The following is a 14,084-nucleotide window of genomic DNA, read 5'->3' on the forward strand; positions in this document are numbered from 1 at the left end:
CACAAGATGCACTGCAGAAATTCACCAAAGATCTTTAGACAGAATCTTCCAAGCCCATGACCACTTCCATCTAGAAATTCAAAGGTAGTAAATACACAGGAACACCACTATCCGTGAGTTCCCTTCCAAACCACTCACCACTCTGACTTGGAAATATATCACCATTCCTTCACTATCCCTGGGTCAAAGTTCTGGAATTGCTTCCCTATGCGCGACCTACACCATGTGTACTGCAGTAGTTCAAGAAGGCAACTCACCACCATCTCCTCAAGGGTAACTAGGATGGGAAATAAATGCAGACTACCCAACAATGCCATGTCAAACGACTGAAATAAAATAGGTGCCATATCAACAGTTATTGTGGAAAAAGAAAGCTCATAGTCTAGGGGACAACTTATTGGCCCGCATAGAAGATTGGCTAGCTAATAGAAAATAGTAGGTCTCAATCAACCATTTTGTAGTTGGCAAGATGGAATGAGAAATGTGCCATAGCGATCAGTGCTGCAGCCTCAATGTTTATATAAGTGACTTGGCTGAAGGAACCAAACGTACATTTGGTAACGACATAAAAATAGGTAGGAAAGTAAATTGTGAAGAGAAAATGAGGAGGCTACAAAGGAATACAGGTAACAACCAAAAAAATTGAGGAAGCTGTAAATCAGTAATAAAAACAGGGGTTGCTGGAGAGGCACAGTGGATCTGGTGGTATCTGTCGGGAGGGGGGGGGCAGAGTTGACATTTTGGATCCGGTAACCCTTCCTCAGAAGCTCTTGTGGGAGGTGAGGTCAACTCACAAGGGGTATTGCCTCTGGTTTCTCTTTGCAGGTACTGGTCTTTTCCAGCAATTTCTGTGAAAGGGATATAGATAATTGTTGAGTGGATAAGGATTCGGCAAGGAGAGAATAAACTGGAAAAAGGTAAAATCATCCATTTTGTCAGGACGAATAAAAAATAAGCCTGTTATCTAAATGGTGAGAGATTGAAGATTGCTGAGCTGCAGAGGGATCTGGATGCCTGAGTGCATGAATCACAAAAGGCACAGCAAGGCATTAGGAAAGCCAATAACATGTTATTGCTTATTGCAAGGGAACTAGAATACAAACATGGGGAGGTGTGGTAAAGGTTCATATGTTATAATTTGTAACTTGAGGTCTGATATTAATAGAACCACACATAGCTTTAAGTTTGTTTTGTATTTCTATATTGTGTGCATTAAGAAGGGGAGACATAAGATAGAATTTTTCCAGGCTTTTGATGATATGCAAGTCAGTTGGGAAAATATGTTGAGAATAGAAAAATGAGATGGCCAACATCGAGAAAAAAGTCAGACATTCCCCCTAAGATTTTAACAGTTAAGTAAGAATCTCACTATTGAGTGTCAGAGGCCTATTTACATGCATTAATATTTCATCATTTACCTCATCTCATATTGAATATAGGAGTTGGAATGTCATATTGTGGCTGTACAGGACATTGGTTAGGCTGCTTTCAATTCTGGTCTCCCTGCTATAGGAAAGATATTATTAAACTTGAAATCATTCAGAAAAGATTTGCAAGGATGTTGCTGGGGTTGGAAGATTTCAGCTATAAGAAGAGGTTGAGTAGGCTAGGGCTATTCCCTCTGGAGCATTGGAGGATGAGGGATGACCTTATAGAGGTTTATAAAATCATAAGGGACATGGATAGGGTGAATAGCCAAGGTTTTTTCCCCTGGGTAGGGGAGTCCAAAACTAGAGGGCATAGGTTAAACGTGAGAAGGGAAAGACTTAAAAGGGACCTAAGGGGCAACATTTGGATGAGTATTATGAATAGGAAGGGTTTAGACAGATACAGGCCAAATGCTGGCAAATGGGACTAGATTAGGTTAGGATATTTGGTTAGGGGAGAAAGTGAGGACTGCAGATGCTGGAGATCAGAGCTGAAAATGTGTTGCTGGAAAATCGCAGCAGGTCAGGCAGCATCCAAGGAGCAGGAGAATCGACGTTTCAGGCACCCCGAAACATCGATTCTCCTGTTCTTTGGATGCTGCCTGACCTGCTGCGCTTTTCCAGCAACACATTTTCAGCTAGGATATTTGGTTAGCGTGGATGAGTTGGACTGAAGTTTCTGTGCTGTATAACTCTGTGACTCAGATGTGAGAATCCTAAAATTCAGCTGAGATTGGTCAAGGCCTTATACTATCATGTTTCCCCGTATCATTAAGCTCTCAATGGCCTGCATACCTTTCCCAGATTCCAACTGACATAAATTCATCTTTGCTCAAACTCTCTCTTGTCCTCATTCGTGCCGATCCATTGACTCCTTATAATGATGTATCGAGTTCAGAATATTCATACCCTTTTTTACAAATCTATTTGCCTCACTCTGTCTCCTTAATTCCCACTATTCCCTAGCTCATAGCCTCGGATTCATAAACCCCTGGCCATCTGTTCTCCTCGTACTTGTTACTCGGATGCAATTCTCCAGAATCATTTCTGTATCTTGCAAACCCTTGTAAAGATCTATTTTTTTCAATTCTGGATTCAGTCACCTTTTTGTTAACCACTGCTCAGTTCCTTTCTTTCTTATAAGAAATGCCTCAGAGTATAGTTTGTTACAGTAAAATCAGAAATGCAATTGGATATTATAATTTTGAAATATACTAAATATTTTAGAACAATCTAAACACAACAGAGCCTATTTGCACCTTTACTACTTGGAAATCTGTAATCAAATCAGAGTCAATTATTTTTTTCCCATAGACTTCATTTTCTGACTCATGTACCTGAAATTTCAATTCCTGTTGCAGATGAGAAAGGGTGTGGGCACAATTTGAAAATTTATCCAGAAGGGGGCACTGGATACCACCATCTCTGTTTCAAGTGATGTGTCAGACTGCACACAAAGGCACTTACAGCAGAGATAGTAACTATGGCAAGCCAACCAGTACACAAGACAGTTCTATATTTCCTAAACATTTCTCTTATCAAAAAAATAAATATGTACTCTCCTTTTGGTAATTGCTAGTCATGTAATACATAGCAACAAGGGAAATCATTCATGAGCAAATCAGTGTATTAACTGTAGTCTTTTCCACTTTTGTCAGTCTCTGCACATGCACTGCATTTAGTTTTTCAATTGTGCACGTTCCTAATAGTACATATGCATGCTGTCTTTGGCTGTTGTTCTGACATCTGCTCGTTCAAAGGTGATGTTCCTTTCCGAGGGTGAATCATTTCTGTGGAGAGTGCTGTTAATTGTTAACTGTTGTTTCTGATCCATTTTCTGGGGAACAGCAGACTTCTGGTACTAATGGTCATTCTGTACTATGTGTAGATGATGAGATTACCTCTTGCTGATCTGCTGCCTGTAGCGAAAAAACAGCTCCTCTCATTCTATGTGCATGTCTGTATTTGCTGCAGTAAATCTGGGTCATTCATCGTAATGACTGAGGGGATGACTGAACTGTAAGTGTAATGTCTTTCTGTTTGCTCTGAATGCAAACACAACTTGTTATCCTTTCTGCTAAAAGTATCTACAAGTACTGTCCCAGTGATATGATGCTGCAAGGAGACTTCACCATCAGTACTGTAGTACCTCCCCAGTGACACTGGCATCACCCATTGTTTTGTTCTAGTTAAAGCTTTTGTTCTGTTATCACTGCATGTTCTTGGCAGTGAGCTTGTGTAGAGTTCCCACTTTATTGACAAATTAGGCAAGGGGCTTGCTAAGTGGTTCACAAGCCGAACAATTCATTGCATTGTTTTCACATCTGCTGGTCACTGCATCTCTGCTACAGCTCCTACTTTGTCATGATCTGGGCAACATCTTTTTGCTCTTGGTATTTGACTTCAGGCATCTTCAATTGCTTTTTATCCTTCTTCAATTTCAGGTTCACCCAACCAGCTCTTTCTAGCAGTTGTACTAGATTCTGATTATAGTCTCTGATACATTCTTCCATTGAGTGTCCATATCCCTAGACTAGCAGAACATCTACAATTGCCTCTACTCCAGGGTTATCACTGACTGCCTCTTGCTGTTTGCACCGATATTCTTCCAGTGCAGTAGAAATGCTCTAAAATGTCTATAAACTTATTGTGTTAAGCTCATTTGATGTATAAGTGGAAAATGTGGTCAGTGAGGGGATAGATTTGAGTTGTTATTAAGTTGGTATAGGGATTATGAAAGTTTATGAGAGTTAGGTAGAGTGGCATTGGTTGACATAGAGGAAATAAAGAGCTGTAATAGGGTGAGAAGATGCACAGGGTGACTTGAGGCTATGAGGGGCCATGAAGATAGGCATAGGGCATAGCTTGGCTTTGGCGTATGGTGGAATGGTTTGGAATGCATGGGCTGGTGTTGAGAGAATTGAGGTGTGATGACTGGAAGGATGCATTATTCACTATTTCCAATTTTGGATACAGTGCTGGATGCCTAAGGCAAGCCTTCCACCAGCCCGTTTCAGCATGCAGCTGATTCCTCAGCCCCAAAACCTAATGCAGTCTGTCCTCCCATCCACAATACCCCTCCACTAAATATCCAACACCTGGGCCGCTGGCTTAAAGGTCAGATTTGTGAAACTGGGAATTCTGCCATTTCTGCACACTCAACCCTGGAGTGAAAGTCCAGGCCAGGGAGATAATACAATAGGACCATTAGAAATAAGAACAGGAGTTGGCTGTTCGATCCTTCGTGCCTACTCTGCCATTCAATGAGATCATGCTGATCTGATCCTTCTCACATCCACTTCCCTGCATTTGCCCCATATTCCTTTATTCCTCCATTGATTAAAAACCTATTTATCTCAGCCCTAAATATACACAAAGACTCTGTTGCCACAGCTCTGTGGTAAGGAGTTACAAAGACTCACAATCCTTGGAGAGAAGAAATTCATCCTCATCTCAGTCTTAAATTGGTATTGCTTTATTTTGAGACTAGTCCCTCTGGGCCTAGACTCTCCTCTGAGGGTGAAACATCATCGTAGTATTTACCCTATCATGCCCCTTAAGAATTCTATATGTTACAATGAGATTACCTTTCATTATTCCAAACTCCAATGAGTAGAATCCCAATTAGTTTAGCCTTTGCTCATAAGACAATTCCTCTACACCAGGGATCATACTAGTGAATGTTCTTTGAACTGCCTCCAATGAAATCTGGTTGGTTGGATTCTCTGGTTGCTTGTTTTAAGCATGGAGATTGCTTTTAGTCCCATTTTACCCCTGTTTTGGCCAGCATTTGACTGTTAAACTCTGTTGGTGTGTTGGCTTTCGGAGGAAGGAATGATACAGGAAGGAACCAGGCATTATACTTCAAACTTGAAGAGCATTAGGGACGGGTAGTGTTGAGGATTTGGGGAGGCTGCAGAAGGATTTTGACAGGGTAGTAGAGTGGGCAAAGAACTGGCAAATGGAATACAATGTGGATAAGTGTGAGGTTATGCACTTTGGTAGGAACAAGAGAGGCATAGACTATTTTCTAAATGGGGAAGGCTGGAAGATTCCCTTCGTCTTTAGATTAACAGTCTAGCAATAATATCGCTAAGTCGTCACCTCACATTTGCATATTGTAATGAGTGTTGGGCCCTGTATCTATGTGTTGACTCTAGAGGAAGTTCATATGAATGACACCGTGAATGAAGAGCTTGTTGTATGAGGAGCGGTTGAGGTCTCTGGGTCTGTACTTCATGGAGTTTAGAAGAATGAGGAGCTTCTCATGAAACTTATAGAATACTGAAAGGCCTGGATAGAGTGGACGTGGAGAAGATGTAATGAAAAGACTAGGACCCGAGAGTACAGTCTCTCAGTGTGAAGTGATAACCTTTTAGAATTGAGGTGATGAGGAATTTCTTCAGCCAGAGAGTAACGAATCTGGGGAAATCTTTGACGCAGAAGGCCATAAAGGCCAAGTCATCGAATGTATCTAAGACAGAAAGGTTGGTTCTTGATTAGTAAGGGAAAAGAAAAATATAGGGAAATGGCAAGAAAATGGGGTTGAGAAGCATGTCAGCCATGATCAAATGGTAGAGCAGACTCAATACACTGAATGGCCTAATTCTGCTCTTATGTCTTATGGTCCTATAGCGTGATGTAAGGTAGCTCCATTTTAACAAGGAGGTAATGGCTGACACGTGTCACTTGTTGCAGGAGATCTGGATTCTGGACCAATGCATTCAGTTTACTGTGTTTAGCAGGAAGGGCCATTGTGGCTTTAAAGTTTTAAACCTCTGTCTTTTCTCAAGCTGCAACAATTTACATGAGTAACATCTAACTTTGAAATTTACTATAATAACAATCTGCTTTATTGTAAAGAATTTAAATTTTACTCATACTAAAGACATTATTGCCACAGCTGGGTTTTTTTTTGTTTTGCACTTGTCAGGCAAGCATAACAAATTTCAAATAATCACAGATTATTTGGCAAGACAACTCTGATGACTGAGACACTGACATGGAGAAAGCAGCATGGCACTTCAGGCCCCTCCAACCTCCTGTGACAAGAAAGGTAGGGGGTTTGACTGTCAGTTTAATTCTTTGCCCACTCAGGATTATTAAGTGAAGGTTGTCCAATCGTTGAATCACATTTAATGTTGAGCGTTGTTGCGAGTTTTGCAAATGTGTCTGGTTGGGTACAGTCAATAGCTTGCTTGTTGTGAATAGCTGCTTGATGCAATATCCAGTAAGTGCCAGGCAATGAAAATCCCCAACAAGAAAGACATCAACTAACCATCTGTTCTTGACATTAATGGCATTAATATCGCTGACTTCCCCACTATCAACTTCTTGTGGTAACAGGTAATTGGTAATGGGTTGAAGGCATATTGAGAGAAGGCAGGAAAGTGGGGGTGGTGAGCATACCAGCCATGATCGTATGGCTGAGCAGATTCGATGACCAGACATCTAAATACTGTATGCTACAAGGCCAGTCCAAAGTTGGGAATTCTGTGGCGAGTAACTCATCTCCTAACTCCCTAAAACTTGTCACCATCTACAAAGCACAAGTTACAAGTGTGATGGAATGTTCTCCACTTGCTTGGAAAATGCAGGTCCTTCAATGCTCAAGACGTTTAACTTCATTCAGGGCAAAGCAATCTGCTTCATCGACATTACATTCGCCAACTTAAACATTCACTCCTTACACTGCTAATTCACAATGGCAGCAATGTGTACCAACTACAAGGTGTGATACATTAAGTCATATACCTCAGTAGTACCTTCCTAACCCACAATCTCTGCCAGTGTGAATGGCAAGGGCAGCCGATGCAGGGGAGCATCTGCCAAGTTTTTGCCCACTCACTTAACCCATCTATGTCTCTTTGCAGACTCATCACTTGCCATTCTTTCTGTTTTTGTTCATTGACCTAAGATAGGAAATTGTGAAATTTCTTAGATTCATAGAGTCATAGAGATGTACAGCATGGAAACAGACCCTTCGGTCCAACCCGTCCATGCCAACCAGATATCCCAACCCAATCTAGTCCCATTTGCCAGCACCCGGCCTATATCCCTCCAAACCCATCCTATTCATATACTCATCCAAATCCCTCTTAAATGTTACAATTGTACCAGCCTCTACCACATCCTCTGGCAGCTCATTACCACCCTCTGCGTGAAAACGTTGCCCCTTAGGTCTCTTTTATATCTTTCTCCTATCACCCTAAACCTACGCCCTCTAGTTCTGGACTCCCTGACCCCAGGAAAAAGACTTTGTCTATTTATCCTATCCATGCCCCTCATAATTTTATAAACCTCTATAAGGTCTCCCCTCAGCCTCCGACGCTCCAGGGAAAACAGCCCCAGTCTGTTCAGCCGCTCCCTGTAGCTCAGATCCTCCAACCCTGGCAACATCCTGATAATTTTTTTCTGAAACCTTTCAAGTTTCACAACATTGTTCCAATAGGAAGGAGACCAGAATTGCACGCAATATTCCAACATGGCCTAACCAATGTCCTGTACAGCTACAACATGACCTCCCAACTCCTGTACTCAATACTCTGACCAATAAAGGAAAGCATACCAAACGCCTTCTTCACTATCCTATCTACCTGCGACTCCACTTTCAAGGAGCTATGAACCTGCACTCCAAAGTCTCTTTGTTCAGCAACACTCCCTAGGACCTTACCATTAAGTGTATACGTCCTGCTAACATTTGCTTTCCCAAAATGCAGCACTCGCATTTATCTGAATTAAACTCCATCTGCCACTTCTCAGCCCATTGGCCCATCTGGTCAAGATCCTGTTGTAATCTAAGGTAACCTTCTTCGCTGTCCACTACACCTCCAATTTTGGTGTCATCTGCAAACTTACTAACTGTACCTCTAATGCTCGCATCCAAATCATTTATGTAAATGATAAAAAGTAGACGGCCCAGCACCGATCCTTATGGCACTCCACTGGTCACAGGCCTCCAGTCTGAAAAACAACCCTCCATCACCACCTTCTGTCTTCTACCTTTGAGCCAGTTCTGTATCCAAATGGCTAGTTCTCCCTGTATTCCATGAGATCTAACCTTGCTAATCACTCTCCCATAGGGAACCTTGTCGAACGCCTTCCTGATGTCCATATAGATCACATCTACTGCTCTGCCCTCATCAATCCTCTTTGTTACTTCTTCAAAAAACTCAATCAAGTTTGTGAGATATGATTTCCCATGCACAAAGCCATGTTGACTATCCCGAATCAGTCCTTGCCTTTCCAAATACATGTACATCCTGTCCCTCAGGATTCCCACCAACAAGTTGCCCACCACCGAGGTCAGGCTGACTGGTCTATAGTTCCCTGGCTTGTCTTTACTGCCTTTCTTAAATAGTGCCACGCTTCCAATGTAGTGCCAAAAAGTGGAAGTATTGTAAAAATTATGCCTTTGTTCAAAGTGAAAGAAAAGGATACATCTGACAATGGCAGGCCTGTCAGGTTTATGTCTGCAATGGGGAAACATTTGGTGACAGCAATTTAACACAAAAATTAATTGACAAGTGGAAAACGTTAGGTTAACAAATGATAATCAATATGCATTAAAAGCAAATGATGTTTGTGTGTTCTTGGATGAAGGTTGAGAGGCTTGATGCAGGTAGTTGATGCTGTGGAATAGACTGTCAAATGGCACTTTATGTAACACTGCAAAACAGACTTTGGCAAAATAAAAACACATGGGACTGAAGAGACAGTGTCAGTTTGGACACAGAATTGATTTTGGGAGGGAAAGCAGAGGGTAAGTTATGTTCCTCAAGGGCTGGTATTAAGATCACTTTTCTTTTTGGTGATTGTTAACTGCCATGCGTCACTGCTCTCTGCACTATATGCTGGAGAGGCCACAAAGCCGCCATCTCTGGGTCATCAAGAAGGCTTGCTGCATCAAGCACCAGATTTACTTAAGTGCCATGTAATGAGCATCTCATTGAATCAGGAGCTGTGCCACAAAAATCCTGCCCTTTCTGGGCAATCAGAAGCAGCACATTCCCATGGCACACAGCCATGACCAGCTACACTGATGAGCAGATTTTGTTTAGTGGGGCAGAGGGAAAGGGGTGTGTTTGTTTGTTTGTCTGTTTGTTTAGGGAATTGTGGTGGTCATGGGAGAGGAATCTCAGGGGGATTGGAGCAAGCGCAGGGTGTGGTTTTCAGTACCAGCTCCCCTGCCCCCAGTAGCCACACATTCAACACCATCACTCCAACCCAGAAAGCAGGTTTCCCCGTGAGGCAAATAACCTTCCAAGAAGGCAAGTAAATTGAGTTGATAGCAGTCAGAGGTCCAATTAAGGCTTTAGTTGACCAGTTAAGGTCAATTAAATAGTGGTGGGTTGAGAAGGTCATCCATGGGATCTTACGTGGTACTGTCCCTACCTCAGGGCCTATTGAATCTGACCCAAGTCTCATCTGTGTTGTAGCATAAATGAGCAGGTTGATTTTAAAAAATGAGACGGTCACCATCGACTTTCTCACCCCGAACCTCATTGCTGAGATGACAGGACGGCTGTGGGAATTTGTCTGGAGCCGTGCCACTCAATTATTCGGCCATCCCATTACCTTTCTTGCTACCCACAGAGATTGAAAAATTCTATTGTTTTATGATGTTGGCATTATGATCAGAATAGCTTACCATTCATTGCTATCTGAAATGGGTAAATAGGAATTTCTGAAGAGTGAAATAAAATTCAAACTTTTCTTGTATTTTGGAAACTTGGCTTTGAAGTGACGTTCTATTTGAAAAGTGTAAAATCGCCCACAAAGCTAAGATCTGGATGAATACGAGTATTGTGTGTAAATTGGATTGGCTACATGGCTTTTTTTTTAAACTGGTGGTGGTTCCTAGTTAAAAGCAAAAACAAATTACATAGGTATATAGTTAAATTCATAAAATAGAAAACAAGATTGACAATGCTGGATATGCCCAGCAGATTATGCAGTTGTCGTGATGAATGCATATGTTGATATTTTGGATGTGGACCCATTCATCTAATGTATTTTTATTTCCTGGCAAGAGATAGAGACAGTTAGTGAGGGAAGGGGGGGGGGAGTCCAGGATGGAACACATTAAGGAAGATAGGGATGGAAATTTGAAGAAACATTAATCCAATTCTATAAATCAGAGAAAGAGCAAGAACAAACACGAATGGTCAACTCGGTAATGAAGAGCCCATCCCTGAAACATTAATATATTTGGTTTCTCCGCAAATCCTCCCTGATTTGTTGTATTTCCAGCATTTGTGTTTTTGTTTCAGATTTCCAGAATAGCAAATAGTGTTTTGCTATTTCTTAGCGACATACAGAGTATGGTGTCCAGTATTTTAATTATAATTTTAAAAAGACTGGAGATAACAAAAAGAATTCCAATTTGGTCAACAAAGGGTATTCTAGATTTTTGAATTAAAATAGATTTCAGTTCAGCTTCATTTCCAATTAGGTTTAGCTTGGTTAGATATTGTTTTCCTTATTATGGGATTAAAATAAACCAAGGGATTTATTACTGTCATCTCTTAACACCATGGAAGACCAGCATCATGAAAAATTCTCTCCAATTTCTGATATTTTGGGGTCTGTCCATTAGCAAAAATATTGTATGGGACAGTAGCAGACCAGAGGCATGGACTCTGCACACCAATAGGTTCCTGCATCATTTCCTCAGTTGGTGCCAGTGTATCTTTGGGCAACATTACATTGGGTCAGTGGAGAGATTCAGCTGTCAAATGACTGAAAGTGGACCAGGTTGTTGATTTTCCTCATTCGAAACTAGAGCCATTGAAATATGGCACACCAGTTAAGATCACCAGTAACAGGAGATGGAACGAGGGACATATTGGATGAGCTTACTTACGTTAATTGCATCAATTGTCCATGGTATTTATGTCTTACTCAGTATAAGGTGACACCAGCTGATTGACAGATTTTTATTCTATCATTTTTACACAAGTTACAGCATTGCTGTCTCACAGTGTCAGGGACCCAGGTTTGGTTTTAACCTTGGATGATTGTCTGTATGGAGTTTGCACGTTGTCCCTGTGTCCATGTAGGTTTCTTTTGGGTGCTCTGGTTCCTTCCACAGTTTAAAGATTTGCAGATTAGATGGATTGGCCATGTTAAATTGCTCACAGTGTCCATGGTTTTGCAAGATAGGTTGGAATTGCCAGGTTATGGAGGTGGTTCTGGATGTGATGCTCTTTTGAGGTGTGGGTCTAATGGCCTCTATCCGCACTCTAGAGATTCTATAGTGGAAATGGATTTCATTCTGACACCCTTATATTCAAAGATAAAATCAGAATATATGCATATATATCTATCAGTGATAGTGATAGAGAAGGGATACTACATTGAGCAGTGGACTTAGCCTTCATGAACTGGCAGATCAAATACTCCCATTGACTTGATCAGCACAAGCTGCCACAGTGATTTATAGTAAAGCAGATGCCTTGCTTTAGATCCTGAGGAGGAATTAAAAGAGTCAAAGCTCCCCAAATGCAGTGAGCAGAGTTGCATAAAGAAAAGAGTCTCTTCAATAAGGTAATGCAGTTATAATTTAATCTCATTCATAACTGGCAGAAATAATACAATTTATATTTGATTACATATTAAGAATGCTAACTGCATTCTGACAATTGCAGATTAAGATTTATAAACAAAAGAATGTTGCTATAATAATATAATAATTTACTTCAACTGTGCATATTATTCAACTCCTTGACTTCAGATTTTATAACAACAGACAAGCAATATGGCATTGTTTACTTTCAATTTTGATAATTATTATTTAAACTACATGTTTGCAGTGAGGTTTCTAACAACCTGAAGGACAATAAAATTGTCACTGTTCCTTTAGTTCTGATGTTGTTGCAAGTGGTAAAAGGAAATTTGCTGGGAATCTTTGAAAAAGCTGTACATAATTTTATCGCCTGTCTATGGACAAAATTCAAGTCGTATTCAAATCAATTTTAACTTTATGTTTTTTTTTAGATGCAATGACAAGAGATGCCCTCAGACTACCAGATATTTACGTCATGTGAGTAAGTTAGGGCACATCTCAATAAGTCAACACATACTCCTTGCTACAACCTAGTCAATGCACTGGTTTTCAGCAAAGCATACAGTTATCATTTGCAAGAGGGATCTGAAATGAAATTGATTTGTTCTCATAAAACGAGAGGAGGAAATGAATGAAAACAAGTCAGGAATATTAGAGTTTACAGCTTTTTTCAAAGTCCATTCATCCTACTTATTTCAAAACAATTTGAAACAAGGTGCCTATCTATTGGTGAACTGAGTGCTCACAGTACAGAATTGATCCTGATTTGAATTTAAATATTCAAGTTATGTTGGAAGGGAAGCACTTTTCGTGAAAAATGTTGATCTGAGATGAAGGTTGAAATCAGTTTTTAAGGTGAAGAGACGTCTGCAATTAATTCATCCACGCTTTCTTTCTTTGCTAAGTACAAGGTGAAAAATGCCCTGTTCTAGTCTGCCATTATCGAAAATGTTGCAGTGAAGTAATGGATTTATCAAACACACTCCCAAATTGAGCAAAGAATAAACAAGTCCCTCTTTGTTATATACATAAAGTGAAATGTAAAGTCTAACCTGCCAGCGTTAATGAGAGCAGGATCGGATCCTGTGCAGATATCCTCCACAACATATGGATTTTCTTCACAGGAGGTATTTAACGACGTATAATTGGGCTTACACACTGTAAGAAAATATGGGGCATGGTACCCTGTTGACAGCTGAATAATGTCAGTGATGAGAGCGGTGGCACAAAGGCCAAACACATGTACTCCTAAAACACTCAAGAGAAATCAAAAATAATTAGCATAACAAATTTTATCTCCAGCTGCTAGTTCAGAATCATCTGGTACAAGTCTGTTAATCCCAAATAGTCGCAAATTAATGCCAAAAATATCAAAGCTGCTAGAGAATACGAGTACCATTAAAAGAACATAATTAACTCAATCAGTATACCAGAGAGAATTTGAGAGTTTTGGACATGTTGATGAACTGCGTTAAGTAGAACATACAGTTTTCATTAATATATTTCCACAGAATACTAATACTTCCAGCAAACAGTTCCATATGATTCTTATTAAAGGTAACAATTGAAATTGCAGTGCAACGTATAAACTCAGCCTTCAAACTGAAATCATATTACTTGTAAATTTATTGTGATCTATATATTTTAAATAGCATGCAGCTAACCTTTTCATTTAACACTGGTTCAAACGCAGTCAAGGGGGTAGGAATTCACCTTGGGTCATGGTGCAAAATGGGAGATATCAAAGCAGCTGCTTCTTCGAAGCAATCCTTGATATTTAATTTCTTTGAGTGCAGTGGAACTCTATATGAGGAGCTGTGTGTAATGGTCAGCCGATCTAATGCTATCCATCTTACACCACCGTCCAAGATGAATTTCTAGTCCTAAGGCACAGAAGCATGCATCTGTAAGCTAAGCAGTTCGATACAATTAAGCAGATTTCCCACTTAAACACTAAAGTGGGAAGGAGACTTAATTTCTATTTTAAAATATTATTTTTTAAATGCAAAAAGCAAAATTAAATTGTATTTTCAAATTAAGATTGAACAAATAAAGTCAATTCTGTCAGTGTTAATACAATAACTAATAAT

The 14,084-nt window shown here is 40.3% G+C and overlaps 1 protein-coding gene across 3 annotated transcripts in view; it reads right to left on the reverse strand.

Moving 5' to 3' along the window:
• LOC140480036 (phospholipid phosphatase-related protein type 4-like) overlaps positions 1–14,084 on the reverse strand; it is an 89,797-nt gene that overhangs the window by 17,927 nt on the left and 57,786 nt on the right. Inside the window, exon 4 of one of the 3 annotated variants that reach the window (XM_072574582.1) lies at positions 13,047–13,152. In XM_072574582.1, coding sequence (XP_072430683.1) covers positions 13,047–13,152 — 106 coding nt within the window. Of the gene's footprint in view, positions 1–13,046; positions 13,243–14,084 lie in introns of all 3 variants that reach the window. The other 2 variants (XM_072574581.1, XM_072574580.1) reach the window with 2 other exon arrangements.

Source organism: Chiloscyllium punctatum, chromosome 7 (assembly GCF_047496795.1).
Source record: "Chiloscyllium punctatum isolate Juve2018m chromosome 7, sChiPun1.3, whole genome shotgun sequence".
NCBI classification, from domain to species: Eukaryota; Metazoa; Chordata; class Chondrichthyes; order Orectolobiformes; family Hemiscylliidae; genus Chiloscyllium; species Chiloscyllium punctatum.